This window comes from Anomaloglossus baeobatrachus, chromosome 3 (genome assembly GCF_048569485.1).
Source record: "Anomaloglossus baeobatrachus isolate aAnoBae1 chromosome 3, aAnoBae1.hap1, whole genome shotgun sequence".
Taxonomy (NCBI): Eukaryota; Metazoa; Chordata; class Amphibia; order Anura; family Aromobatidae; genus Anomaloglossus; species Anomaloglossus baeobatrachus.
The window spans coordinates 84,228,455-84,251,392 of NC_134355.1; the positions used below are offsets into that span (position 1 = coordinate 84,228,455).

Below are 22,938 nucleotides of genomic sequence, written 5' to 3' on the forward strand. Positions count from 1 at the left end.
ATAAAATCCTACAAAGGCCAAACAAACACCAAACAATTACATAAACAGCCCCATCATCAAGATGAGATGGAGACATAAGAAACTTATCTGAGAGTATCCGAAGACAGAGTCCCGATGCGTTTCCTCTCAAAGATGCCAGGGGATCATTAGGGGACAGAACCAGGAGGTAAATCACCAATGCAGGAGCCTCCCTGGGGCACCAGAACGATGGCGCATGAGGGTGATACCTCGTTCTGGTGCCCGAGGGAGGCTCCTTCATCAGTGATTAACCTCCTGGGTCTTGTTTTATAGGGTCATTCAGATTCTCCCATCAGTGAATGGGGGCGCCACAACCCTAGGGCGTCATACCCTCCATTGCTAGGTAGGGAGAGCTTGATTAGGGCTTTATAGGGTTACTAGATGTACTACCCGGCTTCACCCGGGTTAATAACCGCTGTTAACAAAATAGAATGTATTAACAAAAATGTATTCTGCACACAAAAACCACAAAACAAATAGTTAGAAATGTAATTATTAAAATTGTTGCCTATACAGTTAGGTCCAGAAATATTTGGACAGTGACACAAGTTTTGTTATTTTAGCTGTTTACAAAAACATGTTCAGAAATACAATTTTATATATAATATGGGCTGAAAGTGCACACTCCCAGCTGCAATATGAGAGTTTTCACATCCAAATCGGAGAAAGGGTTTAGGAATCATAGCTCTGTAATGCATAGCCTCCTCTTTTTCAAGGGACCAAAAGTAATTGGACAAGGGACTCTAAGGGCTGCAATTAACTCTGAAGGCGTCTCCCTCGTTAACCTGTAATCAATGAAGTAGTTAAAAGGTCTGGGGTTGATTACAGGTGTGTGGTTTTGCATTTGGAAGCTGTTGCTGTGACCAGACAACATGTGGTCTAAGGAACTCTCAATTGAGGTGAAGCAGAACATCCTGAGGCTGAAAAAAAAGAAAAAATCCATCAGAGAGATAGCAGACATGCTTGGAGTAGCAAAATCAACAGTCGGGTACATTCTGAGAAAAAAGGAATTGACTGGTGAGCTTGGGAACTCAAAAAGGCCTGGGCATCCACGGATGACAACAGTGGTGGATGATCGCCGCATACTTTCTTTGGTGAAGAAGAACCCGTTCACAACATCAACTGAAGTCCAGAACACTCTCAGTGAAGTAGGTGTATCTGTCTCTAAGTCAACAGTAAAGAGAAGACTCCATGAAAGTAAATACAAAGGGTTCACATCTAGATGAAAACCATTCATCAATTCCAAAAATAGACAGGCCAGAGTTAAATTTGCTGAAAAACACCTCATGAAGCCAGCTCAGTTCTGGAAAAGTATTCTATGGACAGATGAGACCAAGATCAACCTGTACCAGAATGATGGGAAGAAAAAAGTTTGGAGAAGAAAGGGAACGGCACATGATCCAAGGCACACCACATCCTCTGTAAAACATGGTGGAGGCAACGTGATGGCATGGGCATGCATGGCTTTCAATGGCACTGGGTCACTTGTGTTTATTGATGACATAACAGCAGACAAGAGTAGCCGGATGAATTCTGAAGTGTACCGGGATATACTTTCAGCCCAGATTCAGCCAAATGCCGCAAAGTTGATCGGACGGCGCTTCATAGTACAGATGGACAATGACCCCAAGCATACAGCCAAAGCTACCCAGGAGCTCATGAGTGCAAAAAAGTGGAACATTCTGCAATGGCCAAGTCAATCACCAGATCTTAACCCAATTGAGCATGCATTTCACTTGCTCAAATCCAGACTTAAGACGGAAAGACCCACAAACAAGCAAGACCTGAAGGCTGCGGCTGTAAAGACCTGGCAAAGCATTAAGAAGGAGGAAACCCAGCGTTTGGTGATGTCCATGGGTTCCAGACTTAAGGCAGTGATTGCCTCCAAAGGATTCGCAAGAAAATATTGAAAATAAAAATATTTTGTTTGGGTTTGGTTTATTTGTCCAATTACTTTTGACCTCCTAAAATGTGGAGTGTTTGTAAAGAAATGTGTACAATTCCTACAATTTCTATCAGATATTTTTGTTCAAACGTTCAAATTAAACGTTACAATCTGCACTTGAATTCTGTTGTAGAGATTTCATTTCAAATCCAATGTGGTGGCATGCAGAGCCCAACTCGCGAAAATTGTGTCACTGTCCAAATATTTCTGGACCTAACTGTATTAACCAATCAGAGCTCAGATTAATTAACTGTAGCAAAATAGAAGCTAAGCTGTGATTGGTTGCTATTGGCAGCCTGATAAATCTCCAAGCAACAGAAAGCCCTCCCCCCTGACAGTATATATTAGCTCACACATACACATATAGACAGGTCATGTGACTGACAGCTGCCGTATTTCCTATGTGGTACATTTGTTGTTCTTGTAGTTTGGCTGCTTATTAATCAGATTTTTATTTTTGAAGGATAATACCAGACTTGTGTGTGTTTTAGGGCGATTATGTGGCGAGGTTGGTGTATGTGTGGTGAAATGTGTGCTGAGGGTGGTATATGTGTTCAAGCACGTGGTAGTGTGTGGCGCATTTTGTGTGTGTGTTCATATCCCAGAGTGTGGTGAGTATCCCATGTCGGGGCCCCACCTTAGCAACTGTACGGTATATACTCTTTGGCGCAATCGCTCTAATTCTTTAAGTGCCCCTTGTTCACATCTGCCAGCTGTCAATTTGCCCCCAACACTTTTCGTTTCACTTTTTCCCCATTATGTAGATAGGGGCAAAATTGATTGGTAAATTGGAACACGCGGGGTTAAAATTTCACCTCACAACATAGCACCCGGCACTGCCCGGGATAGTAACTGTCTCTCTGGTTCTCTCCCATTCTCTGTCTGTCTCCCCCTCTGTATATATCTCTCTGTCTCTTTGTCTGTCTATTTCCCAGTCTCTCTCTTTCTCCGTCTGTCTCAATCTCTTTGTCTGTCTGTCTCAATCGCTTTCCCTGTCTGTCACTTACCCTGTCTGTCACTTTGCCTGTCTGTCACTTTCCCTCTCTTTCCCTGTCTGTCTCTTTCCCTCTCAGTCTGTCTCTTTGTCTGTGTCTGTCTCTTTGTGTCTGCCTCTTTCCCTGTCTGTGTCTGTCTCTTTCCCTGGCTGCATTGTGACACGCCAACATTCCATATAAGGGCGTGGCTGCGCATTCTTCTGAAGTTCTGGCTGCACTGTGGCTCCCAGCTCCATTCGCTTTAATAGAGGCAGGTTTTTTGGCGAATAACTGTAAAGCGCGGGGTTAAAATTTCTCCTCGAAACATAGATAATGACGCTCTCGGGGTCCATCCGTGTGAGTGTGCAAAAGTTTGTGGCTGTAGCTGCGACGGTGCGGATGCCAATCCCAGACATACACACACACACACACACACATTCAGCTTTATATATTAGATTTTTATCCCTTCTCCCTCCTAGCTTTCGTTATTATACACCCTGCATTTATATTGTGTGTTTTATAATTGTGGTCTATGACCTTTTAATGGTATTATTAAAAATTATTTTTTAATGGGGAATAATTTTTGGTATTTCTGGTGTGTAATTCCCCTGCATGACGCTGACCAATCATAACAGACAACAGCAAACAGGGCAGAAAACAGTACTTTGCTCTCCTTACGGAGCTCTGAAGCTACTAGGCTGAGGTTTTGCAGAGCTGAGTTATGTATCATTACAAACACATCCATATCTCATCACGCAGTAGTGTGTGTGGGGAAGGGGGTGGAAGCTTTCAGCACTGCACTGTAAGATGAGATCTCAAAGTGTTTGTACTGATTAAATACAGCAACGCTGAGTAATGTGAGTGTAGCTGCAGAAATGAGTGAGGAGATCGTGTATTTTTTTTCACGTCTGTTGCAGCCTTCTTATTATTGGCCAACCTCATGCAGGAGAACATGTACATGCCCCAAAGATAAATCTCTGGTATCACCCAGTTTGACATAAACTATAACAAATTTTACAAGCCAAAGAAGTTAAAACAAACAAAAAAAAATCTACATTTTACCTGCCTCTTCTCTGCAGCTACTATACTTGGGATGTCAAACTCAAATACAAACAAGGGCCAAAATTAAAAACTTGGACAAATGTTGAGAGCTAATCTTGGTGGATATTAAAAAAAAAAAATCTAAACTTGAGGAAGTTTTTCCCCATCAAATATAACGATTGTCTGGGGTCCAACACCCTGCACCCCTGCCGATCACCTGTTATCTGTGCCGGCAGCAGGTGGCCGGAAATGCCAAGTCAAGGGATAGCGGCCGTGTCCGGGTACTACACATCCGCCTCCTATTGATTTGACTTGGAGGCGGATGTGCAGTTCCATGCCGTTATCAGTTGACAGGCAGCTCCAGAACTGAACATTTTAAGCTGTTCTCGGCGGGGGCGCCAGATGTCGGACCCGGCTAATCAGAAAATGATAACCTATCCTGAGGATAGGCCATCAATGTAAAAGTAGTGGGCAATCTTTTGAACAACTGCTCATCCAGAATAAAGGGCTTCAAGATCCAACTCTCTGCTGGTGAGATAAGAGAAAGGCACATGTGAGATGTCACCTTGTAATTCTTGTTGGCGTAAGATTGGACCCTTTTATTTATATAAAAGTTAGATATGGGTACCACCTCTGTGACCCACCCCAACAAACGTATACCACAAATGTCAGAAAATAAACCCTCTTTAGGTCATTATACTGGTCTTTTGTGATAGAAAAACTAAATTATATATAATAATGAGCTATATGGCAGCAATAAAATGTAACAGAAATGTAAGAAACTATCATAGATCACTAAACCACAGATTACTAAGGGTTTTCAGTCTGTTGCTACCATTTTGTTGGGAGAGGTTTATTTTGTTCCCAGTGACTCTTATAAACAAAAATTAACATGCAAGAGAAGGGCTGAAAATCTGCAATTCTAAAATTAACTTTTCATTGTGATCACCGTGCCAGAAAACTAATGGATTCAGTTTGGTCCTTCAGCTAAAACACTAATTATCGGACGATTCTCTGTAATTTGCTACATACATCTCAATACTTTTTAGAAACAAACAAATAAGCACTTTTAAGACTATTGGATAAATTAAAAGGAAAGCTACAAAAACAATTTAAAACCAAAATGTTGCAAAGAGGAAAAAAATAAATAAATGATAAAACATTTTGCTTTTAAAGGATATTCTGGATAAAGTAAATAATTAAGCATTTAAAAAGAAAAGTTATACAAAATCCCGTTTCTGTATTAAATAGCATTTGTTATCGATCCTGACATTTTGTTTTTAGGAAACTTCTGCTCTCTCCTAATTAAGATCTTTTCTCAGATCTCTACATTTTTAACTTCCTTTGTAATTCCTCCTAAAAAGTTTTGACTTAAAGGACAAGTGTGTGTTACCAATTAGGCCCCTTTCACACATCAGTTTTTTGCCATCAGTCACAATCCGTTTTCTCGACGGATCCATCGCAGACTGTGGCTAAACTGATGCGACGGATCCGTTTTTCGATGGATCCGACTAGCTGGGGGCTAAATAATAATTGGAGCATGCTCAGTTAAAAAAAAACAGAATCCGTTGCCAGATTCCGTCATTTGACAAATGACAACGGATCCTGCGCCCATAGGCTTCAATTCTACCAAACGATGGACGGCGACAGATCCGCTGTCCGTCTTTTCGACGTACACAAAAAACGTTATTGTGGACTTCGTCTCCGTCCAACCGACAAACATTTTTCGACGGATCTGTCGAACGATGGATGAAATGTGAGGCCGTCCGTCGCAATCCGTCGCTAATACAAGTCAATGAGAAAAAAACGGATCCAGCGGCATCACTCACCGGATCCGTTTATTTTCAATATTCAACGGATTGTGACTGATGGCAAAAAATGGATGTGTGAAAGGGGCCTTAGAAGTGTATCTCTACACAGTGACACTGTCCAATTTGCTGCCAGTGTCACACAATGTAGCGGCACACCATTTTGACTAAAAGAACAGTAACACCCAGTCAATTTATCTATACATTTCTAGAAGGAACAACAAAGGAAAGGCACAAAACAGTTCTAAGGAAAGAAGCTGTGTAATTGCTATTATTTGATGGAGAGTAGAAGTATGTACTAAAACAGATCTGTCAGGTAAAGTTAATTTTTTTCCGTATTACGGTAATCCCTTACCACCGAAGCCTGTTTACACCTTCTTGACCATGCCAAATTTTACTAATCTGACCAGTGTCACTTTATGATGTAATAACTTTGGAACGCTTCAACGAAACCCAGCCATTCTGAGATAGTTTTTTTTCATGAAACATTATAATTCATGTCAGTGGTAAATTTAGGTTGACATTTTTTACATTTATTTGAGAACATATCGCAATTTTGGTAAAAATGTTCCAACTTCTAATTTTGATGCCTTTAAAACTAGAGTTATGTCACACAAAATAGGTAATACGTGACAATTCCCAATTGTCTACTTTCCAGCAGCATCATTTTTGTTATGAAGTTAGATGGGTTAAAAGATTAGTAGCAATTTCTCATTTTTCCAACAAAATCTGTAAAACCAATTATTTTAGTGACCACATCACATTTGAAGTGACTTTGAGGGGCCTATGTGACAGAAAATACCCATGTGTGACACCATTTTAACAACTGCACCCCTCAAAGTGCTCAAAACCACATTCAAGAAACGTCTGTCTTTTTGTCCGTCTGTCTCTTTGTCCGGCTGTCTCTTTGTCCATCTGTCTCTTTGTCCGGCTGTCTCTTTGTCCGGCTGTCTCTTTCCAGGTTTATCTCTTTGCCCTCTGTCTCTTTGCCCGTCTGTCTTTTTGACCGTCTGTCTCTTTGTCCGTCTGTCTCTTTCCAGGGCTGTCTTTTTGTTGGGCTGTCTCTTTGCCCAGCTGTCTCTTTCCAGGGCTGTCTTTCTCCAGGGCTGTCTCTTTGTCGCTCTTTCTCGGGCTGTCTCTTTGCCCGGCTGTCTCTTTCCAGGGTTGTCTCTTTCCAGGTCTCTCTTTGGCCGCCTATCTCTCTGTCTTTTTCCTCGTCTGTCTCGGTCACTGCTTATGTCTGTCTGTCTTTTTCTGTCTCTCTCTATCCGTCTCCCCACCAACATCTTATTACCTCTCACATAAGCTTCTTATACTAACAGTTTATTTTGTTCCTATAGCAACCACTGACAGTTGCTATTTATAGCCTGTAGCTCCCACCTTCATTCAGTTTAATAGAGGCAGGATTTTTGGAGAGTAAGTGTAAAGCGCAGGGTTAAATTTTCCCGCCCAAACATAGTCTATGACGTTCCCTGACTCACATGGGGTGTCTGTGCAAAATGTCATGATTGTAAATGCGACGGTGCGGATTCCTTTAGCGGACATACATACACACATACACTCAGCTTTATATATTAGATTGGGAACAGCGGTTCAATGCAGTATGTGATGAATAATGTTTCATGAGAATTTGGGAAAGTTATGAAATATTCTAGAAATCTCTTTTGTATTCCTGATCAAAGAATCCAGGCTTTTTAGCTGAAATGAATCTGTGCTGCACTTCAGCTACATTATATAAGTAGTGATGTTACCATTTTACTACAGTAAATTTATCACAAACATGAGTCATGTACAGTTGAAATCAGAAGTTTCCATCCATTATCTATAATGACACATCTGCAGGTTTTTCTCACTATCTGACATGAAATCAGAAAAAACTTTTCCCACTTTAGGTCAATTAGGAACCAAAATTATTTATATTTACCAAATGCCAGAATAATGAGAGAGAGTGAATGTTTTTAGGCATTTTTATTACTTTCCGCAAATTCACATACATACATTTCATTAGTATATGGTACCATTGCCCTTAAACTGTATGACTTAAGGCTGCTTTACACGCTATGATTGCTACGTTTGACACCCTGCCAACGACGAACAACATCCACACGACCGCCTTGGTCAAACAATATATCGCTGAATGATGTAGCGTCGTTTGTGAGATGTGTACGTGTGACCGCTACAAAACGACCTATGAGCGATCTCGGCAAATCGTAACTACGATCTGGGCGTGTCACATCGCTAACGAGATCGCTAGCGATATTGTTGTGTGTAAAGCAGCCTTTAGGTCAAACGTTTTGGATCTCCTTCCACAAGCTTCTCATAATAGTTGGTAGGAATTTGGGCCTATTCCTCCTGACAAAACTGGTGTAACTGAGCTATGTTCATAGGTCTCCTTGCTCGCACCGGCCTCTTCAGCTTTCCCCATAAATTTTCAATAGGACTGAGATAATAATATAATATTTATTCACTTATATAAGATTATCTAAAAATCTAAAATTTTATAGTATTAAAAGGGTCTGTCAGACATGTTCTTCTGTGTAAGCAAACTGCTCCCACCGTTCTGCTTGCGGAGGAGATGGTGCACTCTTTAATGATTGATAGTTCGAACCAGCGGTCAGCACTCTCCGATGCCACAGGCATAGGAAGCTTTGCCTTTGCAGCATCAGAGGAACGCTGAGGCATGGAAGCTGTATGGATGCACTCAGCTTCAAAGTAGCAATTACTAGCTGTATAGAAAATAACTTTTCAAATGACTGTCACCAGGTTTTTGCTACCTCATATGAGAGCAGCATTATGGACTCAAAGAGGCCCTAATTCCAATGATGTAACACTTCGATTAATAGGCGCAGCCATTCTGACAACCAATGATTTTATTTTCTGCATGTATCAGAGCCCATAGAGCTGCCCCCACCCACACCAGGCTTTCAGTGTACATTTCTATAGCCAGAAGCTGTTAATCCCAAAGGAAGTGGAGTCAGACTTGAGCTCATGCGCTGCTGGGTCCAAGTAATGATAGGAAGGTTAAGCTAACATTCCAGGTAAATAAAAACACACTTTGTGATAAGAGCCGCAGGGCTGAATTCTCTGCTTCAACTCCTACAGCTTTCTGTCTTCGTATTTTATACCAAAAACCTGCTGACAAAGTCCCTTTTAAGCGCTGCGTTTCTGACCCAGCAAACCAGCCACCACTGATAGCTTGCAGGAATGATTTGTAAGTTACAAACAAGCAGTAAAACAATAACATTAAAAATCTCTATATTTAGGAATCTGGAGAGAAAATTAGAAAGTTGTTTCTTTTATTAACACTTTGTAATTTTTCCCATGTAATAATTGGGTAGAATAGACCCAGCTATTAAAATGGTTGTTTAGCAATGGTTAAAATTGCAGTACAAGAAATTGCAATTGTATATCCATAGGTCAATCCACAATACTTCTGATTTCTGACTGAATATGCAACTACTGCATGTAAGACACATTGACCACAAGATGGAGCTTCAAAAAAAGGGAAAGTTTCCATCTCCACCATACTGCTTTCCTAAAGTTTTATCTTGCTACTAAAACCTGATACTGAACCAATTCGGCATTACAAAAAACAAATGAGGCAAAACTGCAACAAGGCAGGAATGCTCAAATACAAAGAATAGTTTTTCTGAATGTAGATTGGTGTGCTATGATACGGTGTGCTATGATAAAAAATGCAGGTTAGTGATCAGGACAGTGTTGCATCAGTCCAGAGTCTGAATTTTGACATCTGCATGGAGTTTGCAATTTTGCAGATGTACTTACACACACTAAGGCCCACGAACGTTTTTCACAGATGTGTCAGAGGTGCGTTTTGCCCTCCGTGAGCAGTGTTTATGGGCTACGTGTGTTCTCCGTGTGTTATCTGTGATAACACACGGAGAACGGGAACTTTCTATTCACCTGTCCCTGGCTTTGCTGTCCGTGGTGCTGCTCTTCGGTCTCCGGTCCTGCCGACTTCCCGCTGCTGCTGCTTCTGGACGCAGTGAAGTGAATATTCAATGAGCATAATGAGCGGCGGTCGGCAGCAAGTGACAGCAGCGGCAGAGACTGCAGGGCTGGAGAAGGGGAGTAAAGTTTTTTTTTTCTCACAGACACATGTCTTTTCTCCGATGCGTGTCACACGGAACACATCCGTGTGTTCCGTTTGCATTACGTGTGACACATTTGCGTTCTGTGTGACACCCGTGATGCCGGAGAGAAAACGGACATGTTGCCGTGAGAAACACACGGACACACGCAAGTATGGAACGGACACACAATCCGTGCGAAAATACTTACGTGTGTCTACGTTTCTCCGGTACGTGAGAAAACTGCCAAATACGTACCAGAGGCACGTACATGTGAAAGAGGCCTAAAAAGACAGGTTAATTTATGCTTATGAAATTGGAGTTAATGTATCTGATAAAGGCAAATTAATCTTTTTGGAACAAGAACTGAAGCGAGTAATAATTTATTTACAACGCTCTAGAATATATCAGAGTTAAATAAGCTGAATGGAATAGAAGGCCCCACACAGTCAACATTTTTTTTCTCCAACGAGATATTTATTGAATATTTATAAAAACAAGTAATAAAGAGCCAAATTCGCACAGTGATGGTAGAGGGTGCCTTTTGTGACTTCAATATTAATAGCCAATTCTTGCCGAAATACATGGATATGAGATCGATGAGAGAGCTGAAATCTTGGCATTCCCAATGATCCGCTAAAGGCGGGTTCACCTTTGCGTCATTTTGACGGAAATGGAATTTAGCACAGATGCTGTTCGGTTCATTTATTTACAGTGGACCATGCGGTTGTGTGCTTCATACACAACCGCATGTGTCCACATGGTGCACGCTTCCACTTTAAATAAATGAACTATTCTGCATCTGTGCTGGATTCTGTTTCCGTCAAAACGACGCAAATGTGAACCTGCCGTAAGAAGATATGCAAGGTTAGCTGTCAAGGTCCCTTCAGTTAGGAATATTAGTGGGGGTGTTGGGAATTAGAATCTAAACAAGCCAAACAACTAGATATTAATGGTCTATCCTAAAGGCCATTTTTCCAAGTACAAATAATTTTTTGTAATCTTTGTTGTAGAATACTTTGGAATTCCCAAATTAAAGGAAACCTGTCACATGTAAAAACACTATTAAACTGCATATATGGAGGCAGTAAGGGGTACTTTGCACACTACGACATCGCAGGTGCGATGTCGGTGGGGTCAAATTGAAAGTGACGCACATCCGGCGTCGCAGGCGATATCGTAGTGTGTAAATCCTTTATGATACGATTAACGAGCGCAAAAGCGTCGTAATCGTATCATTGGTGTAGCCTTGGTCATTTCCATGAATTGGGAAATACCGATGTTACGATGTTGTTCCTCGTTCCTGAGGCAGCACACATCGCTGTGTATGAAGCCGCTGGAGCGAGGAACATCTCCTACCTGCGTCCTGCGGCTCACGCCGGCTATGCGGAAGGAAGGAGGTGGGCGAGATGTTTACGAACCCGCTCATCTCCGCCCCTCCGCTTCTATTTGCCGCCTGCCGTGTGAGGTCGCTATGACGCTGCACGACCCGCCCCCATAATAAGGAGGCGGTTCGTCAGCCAGAGCGACGTCGCAGGGCAAGTGAGTGCATGTGAAGCTGCCGTAGCGATAATGTTCGCTACGGCAGCTATCACCATGATATCGCAGCTGCGACGGGGGCAGGGACTATCGCGCACGGCATCGCAGCATCGGCTTGCGATGTCGTAGTGTGCAAAGTGCCCCTTAGTATGCAGGTTGATACTATTTTAGGATTTTGAATCTGCCAGGTGTCCACATGTTGACCCCTGCTTCCGGGATTAAATTAACTTTATTCCCCCGAACAGCAATCGAGCATCAGTCACAGGGAAGTGACCGGTCCAGATGTGCAGTATCAGAAGATGAAGAAGCTCCAGAAGTGAGTATATCCAACCATATACTAACGCCACCAACAACAACTGATCGTCAGGAGTCCTGGGTGTCAGACCCGGGCCAATCAGACATTGATAACCCATCCTTATGATAGGTTATCAATGTCTAAGTAGTGGACAACCACTTTAAAACCAGAGAGTTACGTCACACAAAATATTTAATAAATAACATTTTGCTAACATTTTGCACATGACTTTTTTACATCAGCATCATCTTGGAAACAATTTTTTTTTGTTAGGAAGTTAGAAGGGTTAAAAATTCATTGTCAATTTCCCATTTCTCCAACAAAGTTAACAAAATCATTTTTTTTTTTTTTTTTTTTACTGAAGACATTGGGGTACATTTGAAGTGACAGAGGCCTATGTGCCGGAAAATACTCAAAAGTGACACCATTCTAAAACTACACTCCTCAAACCACATTCAAGAAGTTTATTTACCCTTCAGGTGTGCCACAGGAATTAAAGCAATGCACAAGGAAAAAAATAAAAATTTAAATTTTTCCCCACAAAAATGTTATTTTAGTCCCAAAAATTTGCATTTTTACAAGGGTAACAGGAGAAAATGGACAATAAAATTTGTTGGGCAATTTATCCTGAGTACACTGATACCCCATATGTGGTGGGAAACCACTGATTGGGCGCACAGCTGTGGTCAATAGGAGGACCATTTGAATTAATTTAATTCTATAGCGGACACCATGTTGCATTTTGAGAGCCCCTGATGTGCCTAAACAGTGGAAATCCCCCATTAGTGACCCCATTTTGGAAACTAGACCCTACCAGAATTTTTCTAGATGTGTGGTAAACACCTTGAAACCCCAAGTGCTTCACAAGATTTTATGATGTTAAGCCATGAAAATAAAAAAAAAAAAAAAAAAAGCATTTTATCCCACAGAAATGTTGCTTTAGCACCAATTTTTTTTATTTCACAATGGTAACAGAAAAAAAATCCAACATACAATTTGTTCTGCAATTTCTCCTGAGCATATCAATAATCCATATGTGGTGGAAAACTATTGTTTGGGTGCACAGCAGGGTTCAGAAGGGAAGGCGCACCATTTTGGCTGTATGACTGCGGATGACATGTCACATTTAAAAAAACCCTCACATGAAAAAACAGCAGGGGACCCCATTTTAGAAACTATACCTCTTGAGGAATTTATCTAAAAGATTAATATGCATTTTTAGCCCTCTGGAGATTGACAGAATTGTATAACATTGGGTTTAGTAAATGAAAATGACAATTTCTCCCACTAAAATGTTGCTTTGGCGCCAAGTTTTATTTGTTTTTTCACAATGGCGGTAAAGGGAGAAAAAGGACCATACAATTTGTTATGCATTTTCACCTGAGTACACATATAACCCATATGTGGTCTAAAACTACTTTTGCGGGACAGTGCACAGTGAAGAAGGGAAGGAGCGGCACATTATAGTGTAGATTTTGCTGTTATGATTTGGGGGTGCCATATCACATCGGCAGAGCCCCTGAGGTACCAGAAGAGTAGTACCCCCATAAATGACCCCATTTTACAAATAATATCTCTCAATGAATTCATCTAGAGTTGTACTGATCATATTGACACCACAGGTGTGTCACAAAATTTGATTGTATTGGGTGGCGAAGACAAAATAATTACATTTTTACCACAACAATTTTGCTTTAGCCCCACATTTTACATTTTCACACTGGTAAATGGATAAAAATGGCATCAAAGTTTGTCACAATTTCTGCTGAACATGGCGATACTTCATATGTGGCTATAAGTACTGCTTAGCCACAAAGCGAGGCGCAGGAGGGAAGAAGCCCTATTTGACTCTGAGTACACATTTTCGTACAATAGTCTGCTGTCTCCATATACAAAGCCCCTAAATGAGACTTTTACACAAGAAAAAAAGATTTTATAGAAAAAAAGAATTGTTTTTGCATCTTTATATTCCAAGATCTTTAGCTATTCTGCGGACATAGCAGAGCGTTTACTAAAATGGTTAACTAGTTTGATCGCTTTCTAGAGCGAGTCAGTCTGAACGCATTGATACCAAATATATGCACTTTTTTGTTTATTTTTGTTATTACATAAATATATGTACTTATTGGTATATTTTTGTCTTTTCCTTTTTCTTAGATTTTTTTTTTCCATTTTTTTTCCATTTTTTAAACTAATGCCAGGATTGGACATCAACTTTTTTTGGTATGATCACATATCTAATACTTTGCAATGTTTGTACATTGCAGGACATTAGATCAGTGACTTGTACACAGGCAGGAAGAGTCAGGTCCTGCTCAAGGCAGGACTTTCTAAATCTCCATACTTGGGTGATCCCACAGCTATTATTTAGCCTGGGGTCGTCATGAAGACAATCAGCACTACACGATCACAATCGCGTTGTTCCTATAGGAGGAAAGAGGGTGTCCCCTCCCTCTGGTAAGTAGATTGATGCCGCTGTCACTATTGACAGGGGCATCAGAGGGGTTAAACACCCGCGATCGGTGCTAGCACCGATTGATGGCATTATTACAGGGCATCAGTTTTGACACATAGCTGACACGTGGTGATGATTTCTCCAGCTCTGCTTGTGAACTGGCACATTCCTAGCTCCATTTGAATAACAGCAAGGTGGATTTACTAAAGAAACGAGTAAGAAGTTTTTTAAATTGCTTTTTAGAGGAGTATTTAAGAGATTTTTAGCAGATCCACTCTAAACATATAACACTTTTTAGTTTTGTTTTTTCCTCCCCTTAGTCCAAGAGCCATAACTTTATTTTATCGACATAGCCGTGTGAGGGCTTGTTTGTTTCATTGACAGGTACGGGGATCTTCAGAAGACACCTGGCTGTCATGGCAAGCCATTGGAGCCCCACACTCAAGTCTCGAGCATGTGGAATGACAAGCCCCCTGCCAGCGCACATTAAACATCGCTGTCAGAGATTGACAGTGGCACTTAATAGGTTAACAGCCGCAGGCAGAGCTCTGCTCCACCCACTGCTGTTACAGACAGATGAATACTGAATACTACAGCCCTCATCTGCCATCAAAGATGCGAGCCTGCATCAAAGTCAGGGAGCCGGCATATGACAAACCAGTATGTCATATGTCAGTAAATGGTTAATAGGAAGGTATAGTACCAGAGAACTGCCACTACATAGCGTACGGAGTTGCAGCATTCAGCGTCACACACTACTTCCACCATCCTCGGGACCTGCTAACAATTGATATGTATGAGTGCTGAGTGTAAAGGCCGCTTTACATGCAACAACATCGCTAACGAGATATCGTTGGGGTCACGGAATTCGTGACGCACATCCGGCCTCGTTAGCGACGTCATTGCGTGTGACACCTATGAGCGACCACTAATGATCAGAAATACTCACCAAATTGTTGATCGTTGACACGTCGTTTATTTTCAAAATATCGTTGCTCGTGCTGGATGCAGGTTGTTCGTCGTTCCCGAGGAAGCACACATCGCTACGTGTGACACCCCGGGAACGACGAACAACAGCGTACCTGCATCCTCCGGCAACGAGGTGGGAGTGATGTGAATGCAGCTGCTCTCCGCCCCTCCGCTTCTATTGGTGGCCCGCTGTTTGACGTCGCTGTGACGGTGCATGAACCGCCCCCTTAAAAAAGAGGTTGTTCGCCACCCACAGCGACGTCGCTAGGAAGGTAAGTCCATTTGACGCGTCCTAGCGATATTGTTCGCCACGGGCAGCGATTTGCCCGTGACGCACAAACGACGGGGGCGGGTGCGATCGCTAGCGACATAGCTAGCGATGTCGCAGCGTGTAAAGCGGCCTTTAGTCCCTCACAAATCTATTTAGCCCTGGATAACAACTGCAACCCCTCAACAGCTATTTTATTGCAAAATGATACCTTTTGGTAAATTACTAAAATATTATGTACTGTTAAAATGACTTTGAAATTTGTAATAAAGTGAAAAGAAAAATCTGTATACCTTCAGATGCATAATTCTGCTGCTCTTTCAGCAGCGACTGAATGTTGTCCAGCGGTATATAATCCTTGTACAGCTCTTTACGCCTGTCAGTCTGCGACATACCCAAAAGCCGCTCTGTAGAGTAAGAAAACAGGGTTACCAATTTTGCAAGACAAACTTACAAAAAAAGGCTACAGAGAAGTCAGTGTCTGTTTTTACCATGAGTGCTTCATCAGCAATTAACAGTTTTTTCATAGGCGGGAAAAAAAATGGAGACATGGCACAAGGTCCTCAGAACAAATCAGTAGCACATGGACAATTAAAGAGCACTATAAACTATAGAGTGTTCATGTTCTATCAGTGAAAATACAGAGATAAAACACATCTGAATGCGGCATCAGAAATTTCTACAAAGACTCGAAAGCGCTTTAAACCCTTGCCGGCAAAGCCTGTTTTCCCCTTCCTGACAAGCACAATTTTTTCAATTCTGACCATTGTTATTTTACGTGGTAATAACTTGAACATTTCAACAATCCCAAGATTGTTTTTTACTTAGTTTTAGTGGTAAATTTACATTGACATTTTTTTAACGTTTATATGTGATAATATTGGAATTTTGGCAAAATTTAGAAAATTTAGCAATTTTTCAACTTTTAATTTTTATACCCTCAAACCAGAGTTATGTCACACAAAATAGCTAACAACATTTATCACATGTACTTTACATCAGTGATTATCAGCAATTTCTCATTTTTCCAACAAAACCCTTTCATTTATTTATTTATTTAGTGACTACATCATATTTTAAGTGACTATGAAGTGCCTATATGACAGAAAATACCCAAAAGGGACACTATTTTGAAAACTGCAACCCTCAAAGTGTTCAAAACCACATTTAAGAAGTTTATTAACCCTTTTAGGTGCTTCACAGAAATTAAAGTAATAATTCCATCACCTGGCCAATACTAAGGAAATCCAGAAAACATGATCTGTTGGTGAACTTTGAGGACTGAGGTTGAGAAACACTGCTCTACGCCAAGCACTTACTTTGGGGTTTACATTTAAATCTCTGAATGACGTGATTCATATGACACCGCTGAGGGATCCATTCACTATAATGAGGCACTAGTGTTAGCCCTCCTTCACACATCTGTGAAAAACGTTTGTGTTTTGCACAGCCGTGTTGAAGGTGAGTAAGACCAATCCATGTTCCGTGATTTTGACACACGTGTGCTGTCCCCATGACATCCAGGTAGCACAAGGACAGCATGTACTTCTATACTTACCTGTCCATGGTGCTGCTGTCTCCGATGCTGCGGGACCCAGAAGCAAGTGACAGCAGCGCTGGACACAGGAGAGTATAGAAAATTATTTTATTTCAAAGATACGTGTTTTCTCTGGTACGTGTCATACCGATGTCACACACATCACATCAGTGTGTGGTGGTCTGTGTGACATCAGTGCTGCTGGAAAAAAATGGATTTGTCTCCACGTGGACCACACGGATACGCGTGAGCTCCATATGGACACACGATCTTTGTTAAAACACTGATGTGCACGCAGACCCATTAATTTTAATGGGTCTGCGTATGTCTGTGTCTCCGGTACGTATCAAAACAGACATCATATGTACCAGAATCACTGACATGTGAAGGGGGCCTAAAGCCCACTTTACACACAGAGATAAATTTTTGGCAGATCTGTGGTTGCAGTGAAATTGTGGACAATCAGTGCCAGGTTTGTGGCTATGTACAAATGGAACAATATGTCCATGATTTCACTGCAACCACAGATCTGCCAAAAATGTATCTCTGTGTGTGACGGGGCCTTTACTCTGGATGCCATCTCTTCTCTTAAGCAATGTCAGTGTTTTCAGAAGAACTTCACAAAACTATGCCTGACTGCGTTTTTATGAACGCTTAAAAAGATGGGATATTGTAGGCCAGTGAGTCCACAGTGTCTCCATCTGCCTCATAATAGTTAATGTTCTGTCGGGGGTTCCATCTGAATCACATATTTCAGAGATTTACACATAAATCCCATTGTAAGTACTCAGCATAGAGCGCAGGATAAATGTGAGTGGAGCCTTACTGCAATCTTTGGGTGGCAGAATAAACAAATTAACAGCAGGTCAAAAATTGTTTATTTTTTTTATGCCATTCACTGTGCGGTATAAGTGATAAGACTGTTCTACTCCTCCGGTTGGTGTGATTACAGGTTTGTAATGAGTTTAATCTTTAACGCTTTAAAAAAGTTTTGCATTAAAATATTTTGAGAGCTATAATTTTATTTTTTCTGCTGACAGTCATGTGAGGGATTGATCTTTGCTGGATGAGTTGACTTTTTTATTGGTACCATTTTCATGTACATAACTTTTTATTCCGATTTTTGGGAGGCAAAACGAAAAAAAGCCAATAGCAATGCAAAATAAATTGAGAACTATAGCTTATTTATTTTTCCACTGACTTGGTTTTTGCGGGAAGAGATGACCTTTCCAGGGTTACCATATTTATTAATTAAAAGATTAATTTTTGCCACTACTGTATTTTAAATTTATTTATGGTGTTCACTAAAAGGGGTTAGCTAGTGCAACAGATTTATAGATCAGGTCTGATCACTGGTATAATGCCATGGCAATGCATTACACCTGTCAGTGTGACACTGACAAAATGCCTCTTAGACCATGCTCTTGGCATGATCTAACAGACCACCGTAGCCAGCTAACCCAGAGGTCATTATTTGACCTCGAGTTGCCATGGATGAAGAGCGGGACCCCATGATCACATCGCCGAGGGCCCAATGGGGTGGGAGAGGGAGCTCCAGACTCTGGTTGTGACAGCCAGAGCTCAGCTATCACTTAAGCCAAGCTCTGATCGGGCATGCACAGCTCCTGTACCTGCACAATTGCCAACACATACCGATACGTCCATTTGCGTGAATGCACTGCAAAATAGGACGTAACGGTACATCCAATGTCGGGAAGGTGTTAAAGGGGTTGTCCAGTCTAAGATGACAAAGTCTGATATCACATGGGAATGTTGGTCACATGACTGTGAGTATGCGAAATACACACTACCGGCTAAAATCTGATTAGTCGGGCATGGCCTTGCCCAATGAAAGATTTATTGACCTGATACAACACATTGGTAGTGCCTTATGGAACCTGTTAACTGCAAAGTCTGACATGTCAGGATTCCCATCACTCATGTTGAAATTTAAAAAAAAGGAAAAACAAAAACAAAAAAAATACCAAATCACTGCCCGTGGCGCACAACATCACTTACACCCATCACACGGACTTACCTTCCCTGCGACGTCGTTGTGGCCGGCAAACCGCCTCCTTTTTAAGGGGGCGGTTTGTGCGGCCTCACAGCGACGTCACAAGGAAGCCGTCCAATAGAAGCGGAGGGGCAGAGATGAGCGGAACGAACATCTCGCCCATCTTCTTCCTTCCTCATTGCGGGCAGCTGCAGGTACGAGGTTGTTTCTCGTTACTGAGGTGTCAAAAATAGCGATTTGTGCTGCCGCAGGAACAACAAACAACCACGCTACTGACCAGACAACGATTTTTGTTAAGTGAACGACGAATCACAGATAACGATTTTTGCCTCTTTTGTGATCTTTTAAGGTCGCACATAGGTGTTACACGCTGCAATGTCGCTAACGACGAAAGAAGTGCGTCACAAACACCGTGAACCCGATGATATATCGTTAGCGATGTTGCAGCGTGTAAATGGCCCTTTAGGCTATGCTCGCATGTTCAGTAATCATCCTTTAAAATGGATCAAGCAGGAATCCGTTGGGAAAAAGTTGTGAAGACAACTTTTTGTCTGTTTAAAAAAAAAAAAAAAACACAGATCCTGCAAAAAATCATTTTTTTCAAACGGACAAGAAAGTTGTATTAGTACAATTTTTTTTGCCAAACGATTGGTGCTGGATCTGTTCTAACGGATGATTACTGGTTATGTGACCTTAGCATTACATTATTCATATGAATTGCCTGCTCCGCGCTACAGCACATATATAAAATCCTTTTGTAGAATGTGCCAATTCTTCCTTCACTACAGGATGCCCTCCTGGTAAATGAATCTGATGTAGGTAGATATAATGGCAGATGATTTTAAGAATAGTTACATAGTTACATAGTTACTTAGGTTGAAAAAAGACCTAGGTCCATCTAGTTCAACCTTCCTCCACCAGTTCTACATTTAGTCACTAAGTCATTTATAACCAACAATGTTTTGTGTACTGAGGAAATCATCCAGCCCTTTTTTAAAAGCTGTTATAGTATCTGCCATTACTACCTCTTGTGGTAGGGCATTCCACAGTCTGACCGCTCTAACTGTAAAGAACCCTTTCCTATTTAGGTGTCGGAATCGCTTTTCTTCCACTCGCAGTGAGTGCCCCCTGGTCCTTAGTATTGTTTTTGGAAGAAATAAGTTATGTGCCAGTCCTTTATATTGACCACACATGTATTTATACATATAAATGAGATCTCCTCTGAGACGTCTTTTTTCTAAGCTAAACATATCTAACTTTTTCAATCTGCCATCATATGGGAGGCCTTCCATTCCTTGTAATAGTCTAGTTGCCCGCCTTTGAACTGACTCTAACTTCTGAATGTCCTTTTTAAAATGTGGAGCCCAAAACTGGATCCCGTATTCCAGATGTGGCCTTACAAGTGATTTATAGATGGGTAACAATACGTTGGGATCACGGGATCTAATCTCTCTTTTTATACACCCTAGAATCTTGTTTGCTTTTGCAGCTGCTGCTTGACATTGAGTGCTGCTGCTCAGCTTATTTGTAATGAGAATACCCAAGTCCTTCTCCTGTTCTGTAGTCCCGAGTTTACTTCCATTTAATGTATACGCAGTTATAGGATTACTCCGTCCTAGGTGCATTACTTTACATTTATCAACATTAAATCTCATTTGCCAAGTATCTGCCCATTCTGACATCTTATCCAGATCTTTTTGTAATATTGTACTATCCAGGTCATTTTTTAATATCCTACATTGTTTGGTGTCATCGGCAAAGACTGACACTGTACTATCAATCCCATCCACAAGGTCATTAATATAGAGAGTAAAAAGAATTGGTCCTAGCACAGATCCCTGCGGCACCCCACTGCTGACTATAGCCCATTTAGAGAATGTAGCATTTATGACTACTCTTTGTTTCCTATCTTTTAGCCAATTCCTTACCCAGTTGCATATTGTGTCCCCTAGTCCTTGCTTCTGGAGCTTTAGTATAAGGCTATTATGTGGTACAGTATCAAATGCCTTTGCAAAGTCCAAATAAAATCACATCAGCTGCATTACCAATATCCAGGTTTGCACTTACCCCCTCATAGAACCCCAACAGGTTGGTTAGACACGACTTATCTTTCATGAATCCATGCTGTTTGTCTGTTATCATATTATTTTCTGCAATATATTTTTGCATGTCATCCCTTAAAATGCCCTCAAAAACTTTGCATACTACTGATGTCAGGCTTACTGGACGGTAGTTGCCTGGATCTACCCTCTTACCTTTCTTAAATATCGGTACCACATCAGCAATCCTCCAATCCTGAGGCACCAACCCTGTTACAAGTGAGTCTAAAAAGATGAGATACAGCGGTCTGTCGATTACGGAGCTCAATTCCCTCAATATTCGTGGATGAATGCCATCTGGCCCTGGGGATTTGTCAATGTTTAATTTACTCAGACGTAGGCGTACTTCATCTTGTGTTAAATAATTATATCGGGTGGTGGACTTTGATTTTTCACTTGTTGAATGATCTCTGGTACAGTGAGTTCCTTGGTGAATACAGATGAGAAATGCCTATTTAATATCTCAGTCTTTTGTTTGTCCTCTATAACTAACTTGTTATTATATTTTAAGGGTCCGATACTATCCTTTGTTTTCCTTTTGGCATTAATGTATTTATAAAAGATTTTGGGATTTATTTTAATGTCATTGGCGATTTTTGTTTCAGTAGCTAGTTTTGCTTGTTTGATTTCTTTTTTGCATTGCCTATTGATATCTTTATACTCCTGCAATGCTATTTCTGTATTCTCAGCCTTTAAGATGTTAAACGCCCTTTGTTTTTGTTTTATTATACTTTGTACAGTCTTATTTATCCATAGTGGTTTCTTTTTATTCCTGGACATTTTATTACCAGAGGGTATAAGTTTTTTACAGGACTCTAGCAGTATATCCTTAAACTTACCCCATTTATGTTCGGTATCCCCAGTTACCATGACTCTGTCCCAATCTACACATTTAAGCTCTTCCCTTAATTTGTTGAAATCAGCTTTCCTAAAATTCCAGGTTTTAGCATTCCCCCTTTGAAATGTTCTATTGAATATTATGTCGAAGCTTACCATATTATGATCGCTGGTGCCCAAGTGCTCCCGGACCTGTAGATTTGAAATTGTATCCGGTCTATTTGACAGGACCAGATCTAGCAAATTATCTCCCCTGGTCGGTTCATCTACCATCTGAGAGAGGAAATGGTCCTGAATGGTAGATAAGAACTTACAGCTTTTAGCAGAACCAGAAGATTCTATGTCCCACTGTATGTCTGGATAGTTGAAATCCCCCATAATAAGAACCCGATTATTATTATTAGCTGCCTTTTCAATTTGTTCCAGCATTTCACCCTCTATTTGTTCAGGTATGTTAGGAGGCTTATAGCAAACTCCAATTAGCATTTTTCCATTATTCCCCTCCCCATGTACATTTACCCATACTGACTCTACATTGTTGCTGTTCCCCTCAATGTCATCATACAACACAGGTTTTAGGTTAGATTTGATAAATATACACACCCCACCACCTTTTTGGCCTTTCCTGTCCTTCCTAAATGTACTATAACCCTGTATGTTTGTCACCCAGTCATGGCTTTCATCCAGCCAGGTTTCCGTAATGCCCACCACATCATAATCCATGGTTGACATAAGAGTCTCCAATTCATTCATTTTGTTTGCAAGACTTCTTGCATTTGCCAGTAGACATTTAATCCTATTAACACCTTTATTACTCCTAGCCTCCCTACGTTCCTTGTATGTCCCATCCCCCCCTAATCCTTCATTGACCCCTACCGTCTCCCTGTCTCTATCTGCTCTATCTATCCCCTTATTTGCTCCACTACCCTCCCTCCCCCCCGATCCTAGTTTAAAAGCTCCTCCATCCGTCTGACCATTTTCTCCCCCAGCACAGCTGCACCTTCCCCATTGAGGTGCAGCCCGTCCCTACCGTAGAGCCTGTAGCCGA

The 22,938-nt window shown here is 41.2% G+C and overlaps 1 protein-coding gene across 2 annotated transcripts in view; it reads right to left on the reverse strand.

Annotated features, from left to right (window-relative positions):
* MACROD2 (mono-ADP ribosylhydrolase 2) overlaps positions 1-22,938 on the reverse strand; it is a 2,939,506-nt gene that overhangs the window by 2,881,308 nt on the left and 35,260 nt on the right. For both annotated transcript variants that reach the window (XM_075338062.1, XM_075338061.1), the window contains exon 2: positions 15,697-15,810. In XM_075338062.1, the coding sequence (XP_075194177.1) occupies positions 15,697-15,810 (114 nt within the window). The remainder of the gene's footprint in view (positions 1-15,696; positions 15,811-22,938) is intronic.